This window comes from Argopecten irradians, chromosome 7 (assembly GCF_041381155.1).
Source record: "Argopecten irradians isolate NY chromosome 7, Ai_NY, whole genome shotgun sequence".
Lineage (NCBI taxonomy): Eukaryota > Metazoa > Mollusca > Bivalvia > Pectinida > Pectinidae > Argopecten > Argopecten irradians.
In genome coordinates this window covers 22,363,820-22,384,866 of record NC_091140.1, presented here as the reverse complement: position 1 = coordinate 22,384,866, position 21,047 = coordinate 22,363,820, and the positions used below count along the sequence as shown (strand labels likewise).

Sequence of the window (21,047 nt, the reverse complement as noted above, 5' to 3'; positions counted from 1 at the left end):
AGTTCAACGCCATATTTTTTTAAATGACTTCCTGAAAAATAAATAGGATACTTTTCAAACTATTACAGGATTTGCCAGGCTAGGCTGCTCTACCAGAAGATGATTCCATCGGAGTAATGGTTGTTGTTAATCTCATCTTCCACCATGACCTAGGATGTTTCTCAAAGTCGACAAACACACTTTGTGTACCTATAGTAATTACACCAGGTAATTAGTTACATAGATGTTGTCTGGGTTACCATGGTGACCAGGCCAGTACTCATGGGTAAACCAAGATGTCTGTCACTACATTAATTGTAGGAAGGTGTCGAATATTTGATGCAGCAGAGGAATTCGGTCCCTGGACATTTCGTCTATCAAGCGGACCTATTTTGTAGACATGTGGTTCTCTTTGACCTTCTCATCCTGGTTATATACACAAGTTATTATATATTGCCATCTCTATCCTCTCTATTGTCTAAAGAGAAACCAACTTTGTCTTAAAATTGTCTTTGATATTTTGAATCTTTGCCCTTCATGCTCATTTTGGGTGAAAGTAATAAATCATCAGAGGATAAATATAATATTGTAATAAGAACAAAACTTTATACAATTTAATTTCTATAATTTTATCAGAAGGACACTTTTTTGACATTTTGAAATTTTTATGACAAAAAATCCTTTTAATCTAAAGTTTTGAGTTTTAATATTAAACATCAATGTAATAGTTAAGGCCCCTGGTACAAAGCAGTAGTTAGTGTTAAACTGTTGATAGAGTAATCCAGCTGTAATCGTCAGATAGATTTACGTAGTGAGCTGACAACATTCAGTTCTCATGAAATCCCCAATATTCCCAAACACTGGACCAGCAGTAACACATAACTTTATTTTAGATTTGAATTTCTCTTCTGTAATTGTTTTGATATGTAACCATTGGCAACAAACCATTCTGGAAGCCTTGCCCCCCTCATTCATGAAGTAGACTAGACCTGATAACAGTGATGAAATACTAAGGCAGGAGAGCAGAGGGGAAGCCATCGGAGCAGGTTAAATTGTCCCATTTCAAGCAAGCCATGTAATTCTAGGAGTTCTAATAGCTTTCTTAACTTTGTTATTGATCCAAGATGTCGCCATAGCATTGCTTGGAAATAATTAGGAAAACTTGACATTTTAAAAGAATGTGGAGGTGATAAGAGTGAAATTGGTGCCCCTGCCAGTCCGATTGCTCAACTTCTTGGTCCTGTACGGGATTAGAAACAAATTCTCACCTCCAAACCATGACTAGTTACCCATAATGCTTTGTTACCAGGTTGCAATTTTGTCAAGGCAACAATTATTTGCATGACCATTTATCATGATGAAATGTAGCTAGTATTACGTAATCATATGTAATTACTAGACATGTAATGCCGAAGATTTTTAATGAAGCATCAATTAGTTTGCATACTTAAAGCTTTGTGAAACTAAACTGAAACTTAAAACAATTATTTTTCGAAAGTGAAAGGGCTTTTACAAAGTATAATAATCAATTTCATGGCCATTAAAAGACAGCCACATGGAAAGGGCACTGATATATCTTATAGGGAAAGTAAATCAAAGCCTACAAAGCAAACTCTATATGGAAAGAATGTACCCCAATGGTAGTGGTGTTCCAACTAATCGAGTTCATCAAGCATCGTTGGTTTGGGGTGTTTGACCAATTAATCGATTAAGAAATCTGTAATCCAGTTTCATCGGAATTGCCCGATATCATGATAAACAAAAGTGTATAATTAGCCGGTCAGTAAAACATGCAAGAAATGTCAGAGAAAACTTGTCGCAATCAATCGCTTGTGTGTGTTGTTGCTAATATCATTTCAAATACCAAGCGTCTAAACGAATTGAAGAGCACATAAGCACTATGTAGTAATGTTAACGTACAGAGGAGTATGATTTTATTTGTGAAAACATAAGCGACCTGGGAACATGGCAACACGTGAGCCTGTAGAAGAAAGTTTGTACAATTTTCCTGGAAAACGTATACACAGTCAAATATAATCAATTTTAATTGATCATCGATTGGTTACACAAAACTGATGATCGATTATAAATTTCAACTGATTCCCAACACTACCCAATGGCTACCTAAGGTAGTCCTTCATATCAAAATCCAAAGGACCTTGGACAACACTTTCTAAGGAAACACAAAATTACAAGAGAAAATGCATACAAACAGAGCTTTTTCAAATTAGACAATTTCAAAAGGACCTTTAATCCAGATTGTAAATGAAATATTTTCATTCATGAAAAGAAAATAAATTTGACCAGAAAGAACAAACAATGCTGCTTTACATGATATTCCTATTGGCTGACTAAAATATTTAAAATAATATGAAAACACATTACTCTTCCAGGAAAAATTAATAAAATTGGCATTTACAAACGAATCAAAATCATTCAACTGACATTCCTCCTAGAATTACCGGTCGGTAATAATCAATATGACTTACTTGATGTAGTAGGGCTTGTCGTTTTTGTCTGTAGCACACTCCCAGCCATAGGGAAGGCCCAGAGCTCCTGGGTCCCAGTTGTCTGGGGGTGGTACCCATGACGAAACCTGGTTACCATGACTGTAATAAAACAAAAGGTTCATATAAAATTATGACAAATAAGTACCAGTGGATATATAACTTAGAGCAAAACATAATTCAATTCTGTCAATTTGTAGATAGATCTCATACTTTTACCTTAAAGGGATCTCAGTACTGCTCCACGAAAAGTGCTGGTATTCCAATTGGTATTATGTCATCGTTTCAGAAGAGAAAGTGATACCATATTCGACCAAATAAGTGCTCAGGGCGCATAAACAATTGAAAACATGAAGCGGTGCTAAGAAGAATCTAATTTTGGCTAACATATCTCAAAATAATTGAGCTATTTATCAATTTGCAAAAGAAATAAAAAAAGAGAAACCAATAGTTTTCATATTTTCAGATTGTAATTAATTTGAAGTGAAAATGAGGCCTCAAAAAGGGAGAGGGACAGATATAGGGACAGGAACGTTTATTGGATCAAATACGGTATTAGATTAATCTCTCAGGTTTTGTTTTCCTTTACAGATGTTTATGAAAAAATTATAATGTCTTCCATTAAAGTGGCACAGAAATGGCATGCATCACTTAATTTGCATTCCTAAATTTAAAAAAAAAAAATCTATCTCATGACCAGTGCTCATCAATACTGTATATTTTTGTACTAATATTTAGTTGCTCATCTTCATGCTGGGTATCCACCCTTTAGTACAGCAATTGCAAATGAAAGACAAGATTGGAATTATCAAAGATGTGGACTTACTTCAGAAATAGACTATATAAGTATGCTTTAAATAATGATCAGTCTCTCTTAAGGGATACATCCTCTTGTCTTTGTTATGATTTCAAAATTAAGAAGGAAGCAAAGACTGTCCATTTTTGTTCACATTATTTTTTACTGGCTATAGAAATAACTATGCCAATATTTCCTCTGTGAAGAAGTCTGCCTAAAACATCTGTGAAGAAGCAGAAAGCATTGGGATATTTCCAGTCTTTACATTAAAAGGAGTCTATCCTTTATTTTATTCATATTTACTCTTTGACTTTTCAATTCCTAGATAACAGGCCAATCAGCATATTTATCCCAGCTGTATTAACTACATCATTTAGTCGATAGCTCTATACAATCTTCACTAATATTGAACACATTGTACGACTTTTCTGTAATGGAAAACATTACTAGAATAGCTACATACTGTATAGAAATTAGAGATTTACAATTAATAGAAATACAAGGATGTCCCTTTCCTCCTAAATCGTGGAATTGTCTATTGCGAATCATTACAGATATCTTGTATACCAATCAGTACTCCTTTCATTGTTTCGGTAGAGGCAAATTTCATCAATACTTCCCGGGCACAACATCATTCCGCAGAATTCAGAATCTGACCCCATTGTTGATGGTGGTCAGAATTCTTTATTCACATATTATGGATACAGAATTGTGTTGGAGTATTCACCATGTTAACCCGGACGATGACCGAATACTGATTGACCAGCAAATATTCTACATGGTGATGCTGTATGCTTTCTTATACAAACACCAGTTATGATTTTCAAATATTTCAAAGATGACCACCTATTGGCAACCTTGATTTTTCACGTTGACCTTTCAAGGTTTTTTTTCATTCTACAACCAATCATACATTTTTTTTTTAAGATTCAACAGTGTAATATCACAAAAAAATTTTCAGGACAGTAACTGTCCACTAATGAGATCACTATAGTACAATAGAATTAAACAAAATTCAGAATCAAAGATGGCAAACTATGGTGATAATATTTTTTCCAAACATTTTTTCTTTCCTGTGTGTTTTTTAAGCCAAAAATATTTAACCACCAGTTAGACATTAATTTGTTAAAAGATTTATCTTCACTGCATCTGGTTGATTAAGGACAAGAACTGCCAGAAATTGGATCACTGCAGACATTAGGATATTTAAGAAAGCACCACCAGTTGCTCCCCACCAGATGATTGACAAGAAGTTAAAAAGATAAAAAGAATTTTTAGCATCGATTAGAAGAATATGTACAAGTTACAGAATGTGCACATGGTAAAAATTAGGGCACAAACAACTGCCAACTATTTATACGCTCCTCAATAATCTGAGTAAACAGAGGGTTTGAAGGATCAGTTAAGTTGCTATCAATTAACAAGCACCTGTATGAAGTAGAGCAGCGATCAATGTCTGAAGCCATAATCGTTACTGTAAATGAAAACCAACATGAATTTTAATGTGAGTGTTGCGTCTGTGATGTTGAGATATAATGTGTGTTATGAAACTCCAAGTAAAATTCTCTAAACCAGCATATGTAGTTTTTATCCTGTTGTGTATTGTTAGCCTGAAGCAACAAACCTATATATATCACTATAAGGTGGATTACACCAGATTATGTAGAAGAAACTAAAGAGATAGGCATACATGAAAATATTTGAAATTTTTTCGCTTAGATTTACAATTTTTTGGATTATCTAAAGACAAGACTATGCAGCTAAAGCAGGTATTATCATTGTTTACTATACACCATGTTTTTCCATATAATTTTGCATCTATTTCTGATCTCCAACTTAGTAACAAAGAATGGGAAATGTTGTACAGAGGTACAGGCTAATGTAACCTGTCACCTTATCGTAAGACAAAAGCTAATGCAGATCTCCAGTACCTAATAACCCTGCTGTCAGATGCCTAAAGAATTCCTTTATCCGTCTCGAACATACGCTTAAAGTATACAAATATATCTGTAAAACCCTAAGAGTTCACCTTTAAACATGGCCATCTATATGTACCAGTACCCTGGGAATCCATCTATACATTGTATTATAGTATCACAGCAAACCCTCTAAACCCCTCAGATCATGTGCTCTCGTTTATTGTTCTGAAACTGTTAGTATAAATTTAAACCAGTATCTTCCTATATCATGATTTGATCTAATAATTTCTAACTTCACAAAAAATTCTGAATATTTATGTTATCTCATAATAAAGACGGCTATTCATATTTTTTGGATTAATGAAGAAACAACATAAAGGTGTACAGTTTAAGAAAACCATGAAGTTTGTGCCAAATTGATATCGGCAGCTCTACCAGTGTATCTTATCGTAGTGTCAGGCTGGATAGCACTAAAAGTCATTCAAACGTTACAATAACTCTTACGATAATAGTTCTTCTCTCATACAATTCAGGAACCTAAAACTACAGCATTTGATGCAATGAAAATGTTTAACCTTGCATTATCTTAAATTTTGATACTACATTTTTATTTTACTCCTCAGGTAAAGTTACGTTTCACTTTCATGATGGATGATTTTCAAGCCTTAATGCAAAAGATAAGTTTCTCGATTACCCTTCTGTAAACATACTAGTTATAGAACCCACAGATTCAGCAAAGATTAATCAGTGTTAATTAGTGTATATAAAGTGCATCTCATAGACAACAATTTATAAAAGATTAATAAGTCAAATTTTCACATAGCAGGATGTTTAATATGAAACTGCACTCACCGCTTTATAGCTATAATATAGTGCAACTGTACGTTTCAGCAACATTTATGGCCAATAATTATAAAAGGACAATTAACCACACAGGCATTGATGGAGAAAAATAATAAAGTCTGCATATAGAAATTACAGCCACATATGCCCTTGCAGCAAGATATCTATTGTTTCATTATATGTTTGTGAATGTTACATCATATCTATTACAGGAAACTATTTAATTTTCACTCAAAACATCACCATAACACCTATCCACATGGGGAGATAACTTTGTAATAAGACAGAACACCAACATAGACCCAGAAGCTGTTCATTAGAATTTTTTTTCTTTTCATTTTTTGACATTAAAGAATCTAGAAGCTTAGTAAAGCATATGGAAGATATATGTCAAAACGGTTTATTCATCTTCAAATTAAGAATTATTTTCACCTTGAAGTTAAGATGTTTCTAACTTGTTGCCCTGGTAACATATTTACCCTTGGGGTTGTTCTTTTGAACCCAAACGAGCCAAGGATTTATCCCATGGAAAACAACTCTGAAAGGGGATGATGGGAAATCTTTACTCTATGACAAGAAATCAATTTGTAGCTTTTCTTTCGAACCTCTCTATGGACCAGATCGTGAATGGGATATCGGGACATGGTGGTGGCAAGCATTCGACATATATCAATGGCGTTGTGTTGCCAAGTCGGTTCGAACATGACAAGAGTTTGATTGGCAGCATCGATAGCAATGTTTTCATCTGATTTACAGCGGTAGACATTTTTTTAAGAGTACAGCACTCTCTGCTATGGAACAAGAACATTAGACAATTCTCCTGAGGAATTAGCAGGTACAGATCTCCTCTAGCTAAGTCTGTGTGAAATTCTGTAACATGTACAGGCTACTACTTATTTATCAGGATTACATTACTTTGACAAACAAATCGCCTGGGCTGAACCAATAAACTGGAGAATGACTGTCTATACTATGTCAAACTGAAAAGAGTGGAGTCAAAAAACGTCACAATATTACCAATTTGATTAGCACAATGACGCCACTGCCAACAAACCAACTCCAATTAGTTTCTGCTGAATAATCAATTTTGAAAGTGACTGAAATGAAAACACTTTTAAATCAAGAACTAGGACTTTGCAGAAATCTTAACTGCATTTGGATAGAAATAAAAGAAATTTAAAAAGCTGTGAATATACTCTTTCCTTTCTCAAGTGTTTTAATTGCAATATGAAATACATTATTTGATATTTCAAAAAGGGTAGATAACTCTGCATTACAAGAGAAGACAACCCCGAATAATGACCCATATCACCATTCATACACAACACAAACAGAAAGCTGAGTTCAAAAATTATTAAAGTGAAGTCAACTTTTTCAGGCATTCCATCTATATAGTTTGGCATTCTCAGGGGTCGCTCATCCTAAACTTACATGATAAATCACTGACTACAAAGTTAATTGAAAATAACAAGAAAATAGCTGGAGATTAAACTATACACTACAACTACAAAGATTAGAGTGGGGCGATCCCCGAGCATGGGCGATTCCAAACCAAACCTATTAGCTAAAATAAGAGACTTGGAAAGTGAAAGGGGCGATCCCTTGAAACTAAATTTCACAGCATTTTCAGCTGCTCTTTGCCTTTGTTTCCTTTCCATGCCTGGCATCTTTGATTTTAGAGCATTTGATTTTTAATGTCCACATACAAGGTATTCTTATTTTTTGTGTGTATTTTGATTTTATATGCCCATGAATACTTTCTAGATACCAGAGTATTCATTTAGATGCCAAGCATGCACAAGAATTTCAATGTATTTTGACACCAAAATGGAGAATCAAATAAGTTATAATTAGTTTGCATGGCGATCAATTCCCTAAAGCTATTAGCAAACACTGGTATACAATTATCATTCAACACACAACAGCATTCAATAATATATTTATATTAACACTCCCTCGAATTTCTCTGTATCTGCTGGTGAAGTCACTGAATTCCGGGCGCTGGATGTACCGCTATTGAGCTAGTGTATTTTCATTAGTTCCGAGCTATGTACCATTTGTCTTTATTTTCCAGTCTGTTCTGACCTTTCGGCAGGCAAACGTTGTGATCACCACATCGCATGGTGCCACCTAATGGCAGAGCTGCAGTTTCGAAGCCAGTAATTTAATTTTTATGACTTTTTTTTGTCTTTCTAAATGTTCTTTTAAACATTTCTCATTTAAATCTGATGAACATTATATACTGAAAGAAAAGATTCCATTTATTTTTATGCAAAACTAAATTGAAGTCTGAACATGTATAAGAATGGAACTTTCTATCAGAGAGCAGACGAACTGACAAACAAGCGATTGCTGACGACTGCAGGTTCTATTGTCAGGCTTAATTAAAGCTATCTGAATAAAAGCACGGGATTTTTTTTCCATACTCTAAAATTCTTAACATAATAGAAATATCAGGGCTGTGATAGCCTATACTGATGGGGAAGTAAGGATTTATATACCTCTCTACACACTGTAGGTATCAGCCTGGGATCTACAGCTAGAGTAGCCTGCCCTGTATATAAATTGCCTTATCAGTTTTATAAGTTGCTATATCATACAGCACAGCAGCTGTAGCAAAACCAGGTAGAATATCAACTTTATTAGATAGGATGTTCATAAGACAGAGCAGCTTACCACTAGGTTTAACAAATCCCTGACTTACCCCACACACAAACTTAGTAGCCTAAATCTGACAAAATTACCCCACAGGACTTAGTACCTATAGCTAAATATGACCTCATTGACATGAAAAAATATATATTATTTATATCTGACCATCTACTGCTAAACACAAACTAGCTGGTGAGTGTCCTGGGTAAGAGTAAGCATCACAAAATTTATGATGATGTCTTCATGGACACACACTGTATGAAATATTTTTTTTAACATATTTTGACTAAAGTTATTATCATTCATTTTTAGAGTCTTTCCACAAGCTATAAACATTGAATATGTTACCAACATATTTCAGTCTTAGATGGACTGATCAGGACACAGCTTATTACTGGTGATGGTCAAGGTCATTAGTTCAACAAACTTGGAAGTCCCTTCACTAAAGTATGCTATATACTGATTTTGATGATCATTGGTGGACTTATGAATGTGAAGGCCATTAATTATGAACAAAACTTTGTACATTTAAAAAATAATTAATCTAAGGATGCTCAGTGGGCCTTAGATTATTAAAAATTGGCTTAATGAGGCCTGCCTGCTTATCAGATGTTGTGTGCCATACTACAAATGAACCTTATAACAATCCTTTAACTAATTCCAGAGTTAATGAGTGTTCCATATAAATAGAGAATACATGGTTAGTATCTTACAATACAAGGTTTATTTTGGTGCAAGACTTAGGAAAGCCGAGATGACAAGGCTTTGCCGAGTCAGCTCGGCTTTCCGTGTCGAGCACAAGGTTTATTTTGGTGCGAGATTTAGGAAAGCCGAGATGACAAGGCTTTGCCGAGTCATCTCGGCTTTCCGTGTCCAGCACCAAAATAAACCTTGTATTGTAAGATACTAACCGTGTATTCTGTTTATCCTGCAACCATTATGACACTTAAAACGAAAGCAAATTGACAGTTATTTACCTGGTTTTGCTCAAATTGGGGCACTTCTTTGATGCGGAGGTAAAGATTCATTCATTAAACCGAATGAGAATGTAACTCCTTTTTACTGTCGTGGGAAATAAATACGCGCATTCACAAACAATATCCGTAATTGTATTCAGTGTGTAATATCACTGAAACAAAATGAAAATACTCCAAAAAAAATAAATACACATTTAAGAATTACTTTACAATACATACTTTTGCCATGAGCCGAGAAAAAGACGACACCGCCATACGAGATTTTGGATATCGTAAAAATGACGTCATTCCGGGAAATGTGATGTCACGTTTTAGAGGGACTGAATGATGTTTCATTCACCAGAAGGTTTAAGTTCTGGGTCAAGTTAGAAAAAGTGCCGTCAGATATAGAACAAATTCACTTGATCGTATTGACGGATAAAGCATTTTGTATTGATGGATAAAGCACAAGTTTATCCGGCAGTAGTTATTGGTCAGTAAGTGGGACAGTTGCAGGATAAATGCTGCTCTATGTTCCTATGATACATATCTACCCAAGAGTATAAAGGATACATCATTTCCATATCAACCAAACATTCAGATATCAACCTGTCAAATTGAAGCTTGATTCTTTTAAAACTTAATGTCTATGTTTTGCCAACATATATTTAATGCTTGAACTCTTGCAATATCTAATTCAAGACTTATATTTATATTACATTAATTTGACCAAAGATGATGTATTTACCAGGTATAAGCTCTTCTCTTTTTAAACATGGTAATGAACGTGAAAAGCTATGCATTCGGCAAACTTTACCCATATATAAAGCAAGATTACCTAAATTTGTAAGTAAAAAAATAAATTTAAAAAAATTGTGTGAATTTTTCTCCTGTTTAGAGACAATATCTAATAACCTTATAAATATGTTGATCTGACAATGGTAATTATATTCAAATCTGAACTTTCTGTTAGTGATTTAATCAATATAAATTTTCTGATATTGATAATTTCTTACCTGAACAGTTGAATATTGAAAGAGACCCTTTCAGATGGTGAATTTAACTGGCCTGAACTTTCAGAGACTGATAATTATAATAAGTACCTGAACTTTTAGTACCTGTCATATTCCTTGCTTCAATATTATCAAAGTCAAGATTTCCTTCCTTCATTTTCTGATATTAATATATTTTACCTGGAATCTATGGTATATATATCGGTAGTAATGAATTACATACCTGAGCTTGTCAATCCGATAATGTTTAGGATGAGCTTTCCGTCTGCTAGGAGAAATACAGGCACACGTCCCTAAATTCCTAGAACTAGCATTCCCCATTGAAAAGTTAACACACAACTTTTTAGGAAGGAATTTTCAGAAAGTCCTTATAACTTGACATAAGTTCCATTGCGTAGAAGCCTCCCTGTGTACAGTGTGGTCCGAATAGAGGTACTGAACATCTCTCCACTACTGGCAGTATATACCATCACCGTGGTACCAGGCACAGACTACAGTCTGCTACTCTACACACTTCACAGAGCCGTGTACAGTCTCAGAGCTAAGGTTGGAAGTGTGGCACCACCCGTGGTGCCGTGGTGATGCCACCACCTGGATAATGTCATTGAGTTGGTACTCAATTTAGGTACAAGTACAGGTGTATGGGAGTGTTTAACATTAGGTGGTGCCAGTGAGGAAGGAAATTGTCATTAACTATATTACAAGGAAGACTGCCAATCGGACATTATTTTGTATGTCAGACATCCATTTATCAAAGACTGCGGTAGTGTATAGCGACAAATTCATGTTTTTGTATACAGGAGCTGACATAGAGACATTTATCTGAGCTGATGAACCTATGTATAGACCATTAGATGTTATGACAGCGACATCAATATATGAAACAAGGTACAGTATTTCTTCTGCAAATACACTAATCTATTATCACAAATAATTTGATCATTATTGTATAACACAAATTCAGTGAATATATCTAGTATTTTCCTATAAGAAAGACTTTAATACTGATGTATTTAGAAATATCGGTAAGAACAGAATTCATATGCATATATGCATATTTTATTAAATTATGTGCCTGATTTCCAATAACTTCTCCTGTGTGGCATTTTTATCATTTCATTTCTTCACACTCTTTTTCATATTTCATTTAATAATAACACTTTTGTATAAATGAACACAAATTCAGGATCCTATGTACATATATATCACCCAGATTTTCATGATGAGCAAGTGCTTGCCCTTTTGTATCATCTAGTTCTATTTTGTTATTTTTACTACAAGTGTACCATCCCTTTATTATCAGGTCACTATATCTATCGTTTTTATCTGACAAAAAATTTCAAATGTTGTCTAATTGTGACAGTCCCTTAATATGGCTCAATTAACTTCTACAGTAATTAACTTACTTCCTTGAGTTAGATAAGTTTTGTGTGGTGTTATATCCTGACAATTTCACAAGACAAATAAGATATAGTTGAAGATATATTATTTTACCTTCTGTTTTACTTGACATGAAAATCACAGAACTGTATTACATGTAACAGACAATGAAATTTGCATTTTAGAGTTGACATGCCACAAAATAAAAATATTTTTGGTTAGCTATCTGATTTAAAATATAATCAGAACAAAACAATGTACTAAGACTGTAAATATAAGCATGATAGCAATCCCCTTAACATTTAATGTATCTATCACAAAAGCTAGATTCTTCCAATACTACTGGCATTTGAAAATAATAGATAGAATAAGGGAAATAACTCTGCATATATGAAGCTCTTCAAAGCTGACAGAGTTGTGTCCCTTTAATATCAGATGTCTCTCCCAGGGAATGCAACTCTTGTAGTACTATTACATATTCCTGTTACATTTGTTATCAAATTTAAACTAAAATTTCAATTCCATTTAATCCTTCATATTGTATCTGTGATGTCTGAGACTTTATGGTCGAGAAATTACCATAATTTAATTTATATCTTACAACAGAATTATTTTTAATAAGTCAAATTTTCATTTTTATCTTTTAGATTATAACTAATTTCTTCTCATTTTTTTAGAACAATTAGAAGACTATATGTATTAATTGTGGCTTAGAAATTTCATCGATCTAATCAATCCTTCATTAAATCACTGAAAGAAAACTGCAGCAATCATATAATATCAAGCACTTGACAAATTTTCATCCAATTTAGATAAGATTTAATGTATAAATTTTCTGCCACCTTATCATTATGCGAACATATCAACCACTTAAATTTATCATTTGATGTAGAATTTTTTTTATTTTTTTAATTAATTTGTTTACATAGAATTTCACATAACCTCACTTTATTTTCTTTTTAATTTTACATTAGCTGACTTAATTTTATTTCTAAATATTGCTTTCTATAGTAAACATTTAAGCTTTGTATATGATATCCACCTACATATAATAGCTAAGACAATTTTGTTCCTCGTTGGTTGACTGACTGCACTAAATGGTAACAGGTTGTATAACAATGGTGTTTAATTGGATGGGAACAGAAAGGTCTTTGTAGGGGAATTACACTAGGATCTCCAGTCGGGTACACCCCCATCAACAAACACATCTTATCTAATATACACCGTGTACAACCAGAGACACTCTTCACACCTTTCTTTTCTCTAAGTTGTTGTTTACAGTCTTTGTATCCTGTCATTATCGCATCCAACGATTCTAAATATAGAACCTAGCTCATTTCAAAGATAAGTTTATAAAAGATAAAACATGTACGTAATATAGCAACAATTTACAGCACATGTACAGTAATAGTTGCACTATTAACATATATGGTGTAAAACTCATGTTATTCTCATCTAATAGGGTAAGAAATCTAGAAATCACTTTTATTTCATATTATTCTAATAGGGAGTTTACTGGTACATTAAAAAATATTTTGGAAAATACTTGAATTTCACAAACATCTACCTAGAACTGTGAATAATGAGTGAATTAATAATTAATTTGAAATAACCTTTGGCTAATCAGGATTTTCGTAAGATGTTTACAACAGCTGTAGTAAATACATTTTGTAACACAGTTTGCTGAAATTCAATGAAATTGTTTATCCTGGTGATAAAAGGGATTAAAACCTTTATTGGTTTGTTTATATTGAAATATGGCTCTTGCCCAGAACCTCTGAACTCATGACACATACTGTGTTACTGTATGACCAACTGATCACTGGCCACTCCCCATAACACTAAAAGGATAGCTATGATTATACCTATTCTATTTCTCACGTTTGTCAACCCTGTCATATTAACTTGTCATCATAATTAATCCAGATTAATTCATATCACCAGAGTATTGATATTCATCCAAAAGATTATGATATTTATAAAGCAAATATTCTGCTTTGTGTTTTCGGTACACACTTGTATGTGTAAAAAAAAATTTGACAGTCCATTGTCGGGCCAGTTGGTGGATGACAAATTGTCAAGTCACTTGTTCTTCAAATCAAATTTTTTGATAAGGATTTTTTTTAATAATAAAAATTTATAGATACGTTAATTACAAATAGGCTGCACTGATTCAAAATACTCTTTTAATAGAAGACATATCAGAGAAAGTCATTTATCTTTAATAAACATTAAAACCATATTGCTATGAACATTTCTAGCATTGCATGGTTAAGCTGATCATGAATAAGCACAGAGTCTAACGCACTGTATATATGTATTGTGTTTTTAGCTATAAATAATATAAAAGTGGCTGTGACCTCAATATAGAATAGACCCATAGTTTTGTCTACAACCATACTACAGAAAAATTCAGGGTTAGTAAAAAAGGAGTGTTTATTTTGAATAGAAGCCTGTGTATCAACGTCCAAAATATGATTCCTGTGGGATTGTTGACAGGAATGTGTTTTCTCTCTCCTTTTATAGTTATGTTTTTCTTTTCTCCTTTTTTGTCCTGTAGTTCATTCACATTTGAGGTGAATTAGGGCCAAATATTTCTAACAAAAGATACAAAAAGAGTTACTGTTACATGAAACTTGGTTTGTGATAAATATTTAAAGGTGAAATCTTTCATCATTCATTTTTAAACGTTCCTGTAAATTCTATAGAAGTGACAGATGTTTTTATGAGAGAGATATTTAGTGTTACCATTCTTAGTGTATAGTGCCCCATGCAAGGAAAATGAATGTGTGTAAACGATCCTTTCTATAGTAAATTTTGACAGCTGAATAGCAGATGTAATATCAGAAAAAAATCTGCACTTGTAGGTTACTCAAGGTCACCAGATAAATCACATTAGCTAGTAGAGAGATAAGGTATTGACCAGTAACTGATACTGACCACTACATATACACCTAATAAACCTGGCCGCTTTATCCAGGGGTGTAAAGTGTTTATATTGATCTATGGGATGGCTTAGCTCTATTATGTGCCCTTCCTGAGCCGTCCGTTTTCACCTGAAGATAACGAGTTTACAGGTAGACAGATACGAGAATCTTTATGATTCCACTGGCGATGATTAAATCTGTACACTGTTGAAAACTATCAATGACCTTTAGACCGTACTTCCTCTATAGTTTTATGATCAATAATGATTATTTTATCTCCCAATGTTTATAGTCAGGAAGGTAATTAAACTGTGGGAAATTAAATGAAACACAACAATGTCTATCCATGATGAACTCTTTGTGTACTTGCATTAAAGCTTCCGTCAGTTCTGTGTATGAAACCTATAACATTGGACGGAGATAATCGGTTTGGCCAGCTTGGACCAATCTGTTGGCACCAAATAGAGATATAGTATTCAATTCCTAGTTTGGCCAATACACTCACTATATCACTTATCAATGTTGGCACCTTTCTCTAAATACACATAAATAGTGATATTACTGGTCTTGTGTGTGCCATAATGTCAGGAATAAATCAAGTTTTTAGTGAAGAAGAAATACAGTAGGCCAAGTGACTCGGTCAAGCTGAAGTGGTTTGAGTGTCCTGTCTTAAGCTATAGAGGTCTTGGTTTATTGAGGTCTTGGTTCTAGCATACTTAAATCTTCAAGAGCAAACCAAATCATGCATGATCACAATAAATTATTTTTGTGTATTCCCTCCCTGATTTCATTGAGCATATCCCAGTAAAATAGTGAAAAAGGTGAAATGCAATGAGAAAACATATGTGAGCTTATATAATTAACACTGTCAGACATCGCGAAAATTGATAAAAATGGCTGGACATTCGGACCGGTAAGGACTGTGAGTAAGCCGGACCGAACAAGATTTTGCCGGACCGAACATCAATGTGAATTTTTGAAGTAAACAAAACTTCCTACTATAAGTATGCAGGCAGCTGTTTTCATGATTATCTAATTTAACCTATGCAGTTTACGTTTTTGCAAAGTTCGGCACTGCCTAATACTTCAGAGATATCATTTCTACTGACTTCCAGTATTCAATAATTGCAGGACAGTCGGTCTGGACCGGATTTTAAAATAGGAGGTCCGAGTCAAATATTGCAAGACATGTCCGTCGGACTGGCAAATTGGGTGATGTCTGCACTGTGAGTGGAATCTTTGAACCAACCAGCAAGTCTTCCAATGAGAATTAAGACCAATATGATAAAATTCTCAACTTTAAAAATACTTCCTAAAAGACTTATCTTAGTTTTCTGACATTATTATTCATTTTCTACTCCAATATAGGTATAAGCCATTTAATTACAGCACCTCGTCAGTAAGGCGTGTAGATTATGAGAATTCCAGATATAATTTTGCACCGGGTGCTATTTCCGGATCACTGAGGTCTATGTATAGATTGTTATGATAAAAGTTTGCCAAAAGCCTGGTCAACTTTGAAGTCCTACAAGCATGTTTTAATGTATGCAGGTTCTCCTTAAATTCCTTTTTAATCAAATCCTCATTTGCAGCGATGAATATGTTTTACATTCCTGTCTGGAGAAAGTTCTAAGCACCAGGTACAACTTGGATTATTATCATCAAAACGGTGTTTGTATTATAAATTCCTCGACACCGCTGCATACAGTTATCTCCAATACAATTGAAGCAAATTGTTATTTGGTAATTTAAATACCTGTAGTAAAAATTCCTGTTGACTGGAGATATGGACAAACCAGCTAATGGTTTGTTCAAGCCAGAGGAATGTCTGTATATAAACATATGTTGTGTAACATTGGTTCTGATATGTAGTTTACGAGTCAAGATTTTAATTCTCAATTAAAACAAATTTACAGGTAGATTAATTAAGAAATTTACAACAGGTACAGAAATTTCTTAAAAGACTTATTCCAATGCAAATAAGTTTACTTGTACAAATACCATAAAAAGATTTCTGGTAAATAGTTTGATATGAAAAAGCTCATTAGATTAGTGGTTTTAATTAGTAAATCATTCATAATTAACCTAGCTTGATTATTAAGATAGGAATTATTTTTTCTATCTAGATGGTTACTAATTTACTACAACCTATATACTTCTATGATATATTACAGCGTTGCAGTATAGCGTCCTTGTGTCAGGTAAACCTTAGTGACAGCATTACTGGAGCTTTAAAGACAGGATTTGTAACAGGCACGGTAAATCTTTTTATGATCAATCAAATGGAAAAGTTTCATACAAAGTAATCTAAATAAAAGTACAACACATACCATGGCTTACTTTAAATGTGAATTACGGAAATTCCTCGCCAGGCCAAATTTGTACTTTCAGTTTTCTCAGTTTATTTTATTTATCTGTACTTTCAGCCCCCATCCCCTACCAACAGTCTTAACGAGTGTCTCTTAACTGCTCTGTGAAGTATGTGTCCTATCAATCCAATGACAACTGTGTACAGTATTTCACAAATTGTATTTCCTACTGGCATGTTACAAGAGTAATGTGTAAGCGACCAGTTTAATTCATAGACAAAACACATTACATCACTAGGCATGTATATTATATGAACATTCATTCTTTTGTTGCTGGCATCATACCAATTACCTGCACGGAAAGTAAAATGGCAAATTCTAATTCTGCTGGGCTTACCCTGCCAAAGACAGGTGAGTTAAGGCCCAATACATACTACCTGACCTCTATAAAGCCTTGTTTAAGTTAAACATTAATTGTTGGGTAACTATATACCTGTCTGCGCCCAGTTGGCAGCTAAAAGACACCTTGGTTTTCACCTAACTCACCTGTTGAACAGCTAGGTAATTGGGGTACAGGTGTATATATGTATAGTAAGATATCCAATACAGGAACACAGTTCTTAAACAAAGACTAGCCCGGGAAAGACTGACAGTCGAAGATTGGTACTTGTCCTGAGTAAATAAAATCGTTTATCATGGATATCCCAATCCTCAGGTGAAATATGTACAGTATGTCTAGTATCTCTGGTGTCAGGTGTGACAAATACACTCAGATAGGACCAGATTGGGCACAACTCTGATGGACACCGATATTCAAATGAATCAAATCCTTGTATAAAATTGTCTTAATCATAAATATTTATACCAAGAAATCAAATCAGCTGGTGTCTTTCATTCTTAATTCATTTACAATTCTAAATTGCAAAAAAATTTATATGTATACATAAGAGAAGACATAAATGCCTCCCATTCATATGAAATTATATATAGTATTTGCTCAACACAGGTCTCTTGAGTGTTGACAGAAGGCCTAGGTGGTTCTGACTCTGCATATGAAATAAGATGGATTCCTTTCCAAACAGTTCTAGATCTCCAACCATCACTGTTCTTTCATGCCAGTGCATACTTGTTATTTGTAGGTGTGTGAGCACGAGGCAATGAAAAGCTGAAGTGGTGATCATGATATTGAAATGGCAAAGTGGGCAAACAATTTGAAAACCACATATATAGTTACTGGGATTCTCAAACCCCTATATACCGGTCAGCTCTATGGCCACTGGTCAGATACAGGAAAATATGAAGTATTGGACAGTAATTATATATAAATGCGATTTATATCATATTAAATCACAGCGTGATGGACTTGTCCATGACACTGGCTGATGACGTTGCTCATTTCTATAGCTTATGATGATCCTGCGACCTGTCAGGCAATTTCAGTTAGGTTACCCACGATGCCCCACAATCAATAACTGTACCAACAAAATCCCATCAAATTCAATAGGAATGGCATTCTTCTGGATAAATCTGTCCCAACTAGCACAATAAACACAGAGGCCATCGTCCTATGGGAGATGTACAACATCTATCTCCATGGTTCTAATCGCCGTGGAGACAATAACTACCAGCCAATCAGTATCCTGGACTTTATAGAATGAATCAATATCGAAGAAAAAACCCTAATATAAACCTGTAATGATTCTAATTATAGATTTTAACCTTAAACACAATGCATATATCAATTATAATGGAATTTTCAGTAGAACTGTAAGCCAATGTTCCTCATATATATTTCCATGGTTACCTTGCATATACCTTGTTTACAACAACTGTCCAAGTTTGAATGAAGTTGATCAAAAAGCTAATTAGTAAGACAAGTTGTTTCCAGTATTCCTCCCTCAAACTTTGTTTAGGGTATATAATCATGCCAATTGTGCTGTCTTAATGTGATCAAGATATATACATATCATATATGCAGAAATCAAAAGACCTTTGAACTGGCTACATTTACTGGGTATTTCATATTTTCATAGAGATAACAACTTTCACATTCTGTCACACCAAATCAGACTATTTCATAAATCAAACATTTAGGTTCAATTAATTCCTCATAAATATGTAGACCATGTCAAATTTGAACATTATTTTAGGATCTGTTTAAGAGCTAACCATAACCTTGAAATGTCTCACTGAAGAAGACAATCATTATTGATTGATGTCTTTATTAATGACACATTCCACTTTTAATAATATATTTTCATCCAATATGATGACAATCAACTGATTTGGATTTGAAACATCTAAATAATAACAAAGTGACCTTAGGCTTGACACTGACCTTTGACCAATAACCTTTCAGACAACTTTTCTATTATGAAAAGGGGCCGAGTCAGTGGAATGTTTAGACATATTACCACAGGCCCCCCACCTCTTCGTTGCAAGTTCAGAACCACATGCTAACTATATTGCTTCATATCTTAGTTCAAGGGTGACATAAAAATGTATCAAAAATAATATTTATAAGTCTTTGAGCCGACACACCTAGACCTTTATTTGTATTTTCACATAATAAATTAGGTATATAAGTATAGTTTGCCTGGCCTCCCACAGCTACATGTGTACCTACCTATCAATAGATTTCACTAACAACCCAGTTATGACAGTGCCACAAAGACTCTTTGTTAAGGTGTAGACAACAGAAGACCACCTCACACGACCCTGTGAACAATTGTCATACTCATAGCTTCTAACTCAAAACTCAAGACTAGCTGTTAGGACACCTCGAGCTTACACAGCCCTGTGAATAATTGTCATACTCATAGCTACTAACTCAAAACTCAAGACTAGCTGCAATAAACAACTTAGGACCACCTTGAGCTTACTCATAGATACTAACTCAAAACTCAAGACTAGCTGTAATAAACAACTTAGGACCACCATATATATAGCTAATACCCAAAACAGGTCGGTAATAAAACAATTAAGGACCACCTTAAATCACCTTAAATAACTAGCTTTTAGTTTGTGAACAAATTCTTAGAGCTACTACCTGAAAACTTGACTATAATACACTTTAGAATAACCTTAAATGATCTTTAGAAAGAACAATTTGTGATACTTAGCTACAACCCCTAAACGACACCGCAACCAACCTCTGGGACAGTCATACTAGCTATACTACTTATATATATATACCCTGATCAAGAAACTAGTAAACTATATAACCATGTTCAACTTCTATTTACATTACCCTATAATATAACTACAGTATGAAATACAAGAAGAAGAAGCTACAGGTACTATCCCAAACTGTACAAAACATACATGTAACAACCAAACGAATCATAGCTACACGCTCCCAACCTTGTGACAGGACGACCAATGCAATGACATGACCGATAGCAAGAACCAGACACGCTCATGGAATTAATATCTATTACATTAAAACAATTGCAAGAGGCTGTTAATACAATGATTTAATGGACATTCATATTATCGGATTGAAAGAAGAGGTATCATATCAAAAATATGATAATTGTTTTACAATTTATTTATCAAAGCCTGGTCCAATACTTCACATGTTTATAAATTACAAGAACACGACTCCCTTTTCAGCCAAGATAATATGTACGTCATCCTTGCCAACCGATTTAAGTCTAATTATATCTATCATAGGATAACTGGCAAATCAATTAATCGTATACACTGATCACATTAATCACATATAAATCAGCTTATATATCATATATAGATTAATAATCAACTG

At 34.0% G+C, this 21,047-nt stretch overlaps 2 protein-coding genes across 8 annotated transcripts in view; one reads left to right on the top strand and one right to left on the bottom strand.

Moving 5' to 3' along the window:
• Nucleotides 1-21,047, bottom strand: part of LOC138327867 (uncharacterized) — a 78,586-nt gene that overhangs the window by 39,648 nt on the left and 17,891 nt on the right. For 6 of the 7 annotated variants that reach the window (XM_069274297.1, XM_069274299.1, XM_069274302.1 and 3 more), the window contains exon 3: nucleotides 2,469-2,588. In XM_069274297.1, the coding sequence (XP_069130398.1) occupies nucleotides 2,469-2,588 (120 nt within the window). Of the gene's footprint in view, nucleotides 1-2,468; nucleotides 2,589-10,888; nucleotides 11,003-21,047 lie in introns of those variants that run through there. The other variant, XM_069274298.1, reaches the window with a different exon arrangement.
• LOC138327868 (short coiled-coil protein B-like) overlaps nucleotides 11,255-21,047 on the top strand; it is a 34,404-nt gene continuing 24,611 nt past the window's right edge. Inside the window, exon 1 of the mRNA XM_069274306.1 lies at nucleotides 11,255-11,553. The gene's annotated coding sequence lies outside the window, so the exon portion shown is untranslated. The remainder of the gene's footprint in view (nucleotides 11,554-21,047) is intronic.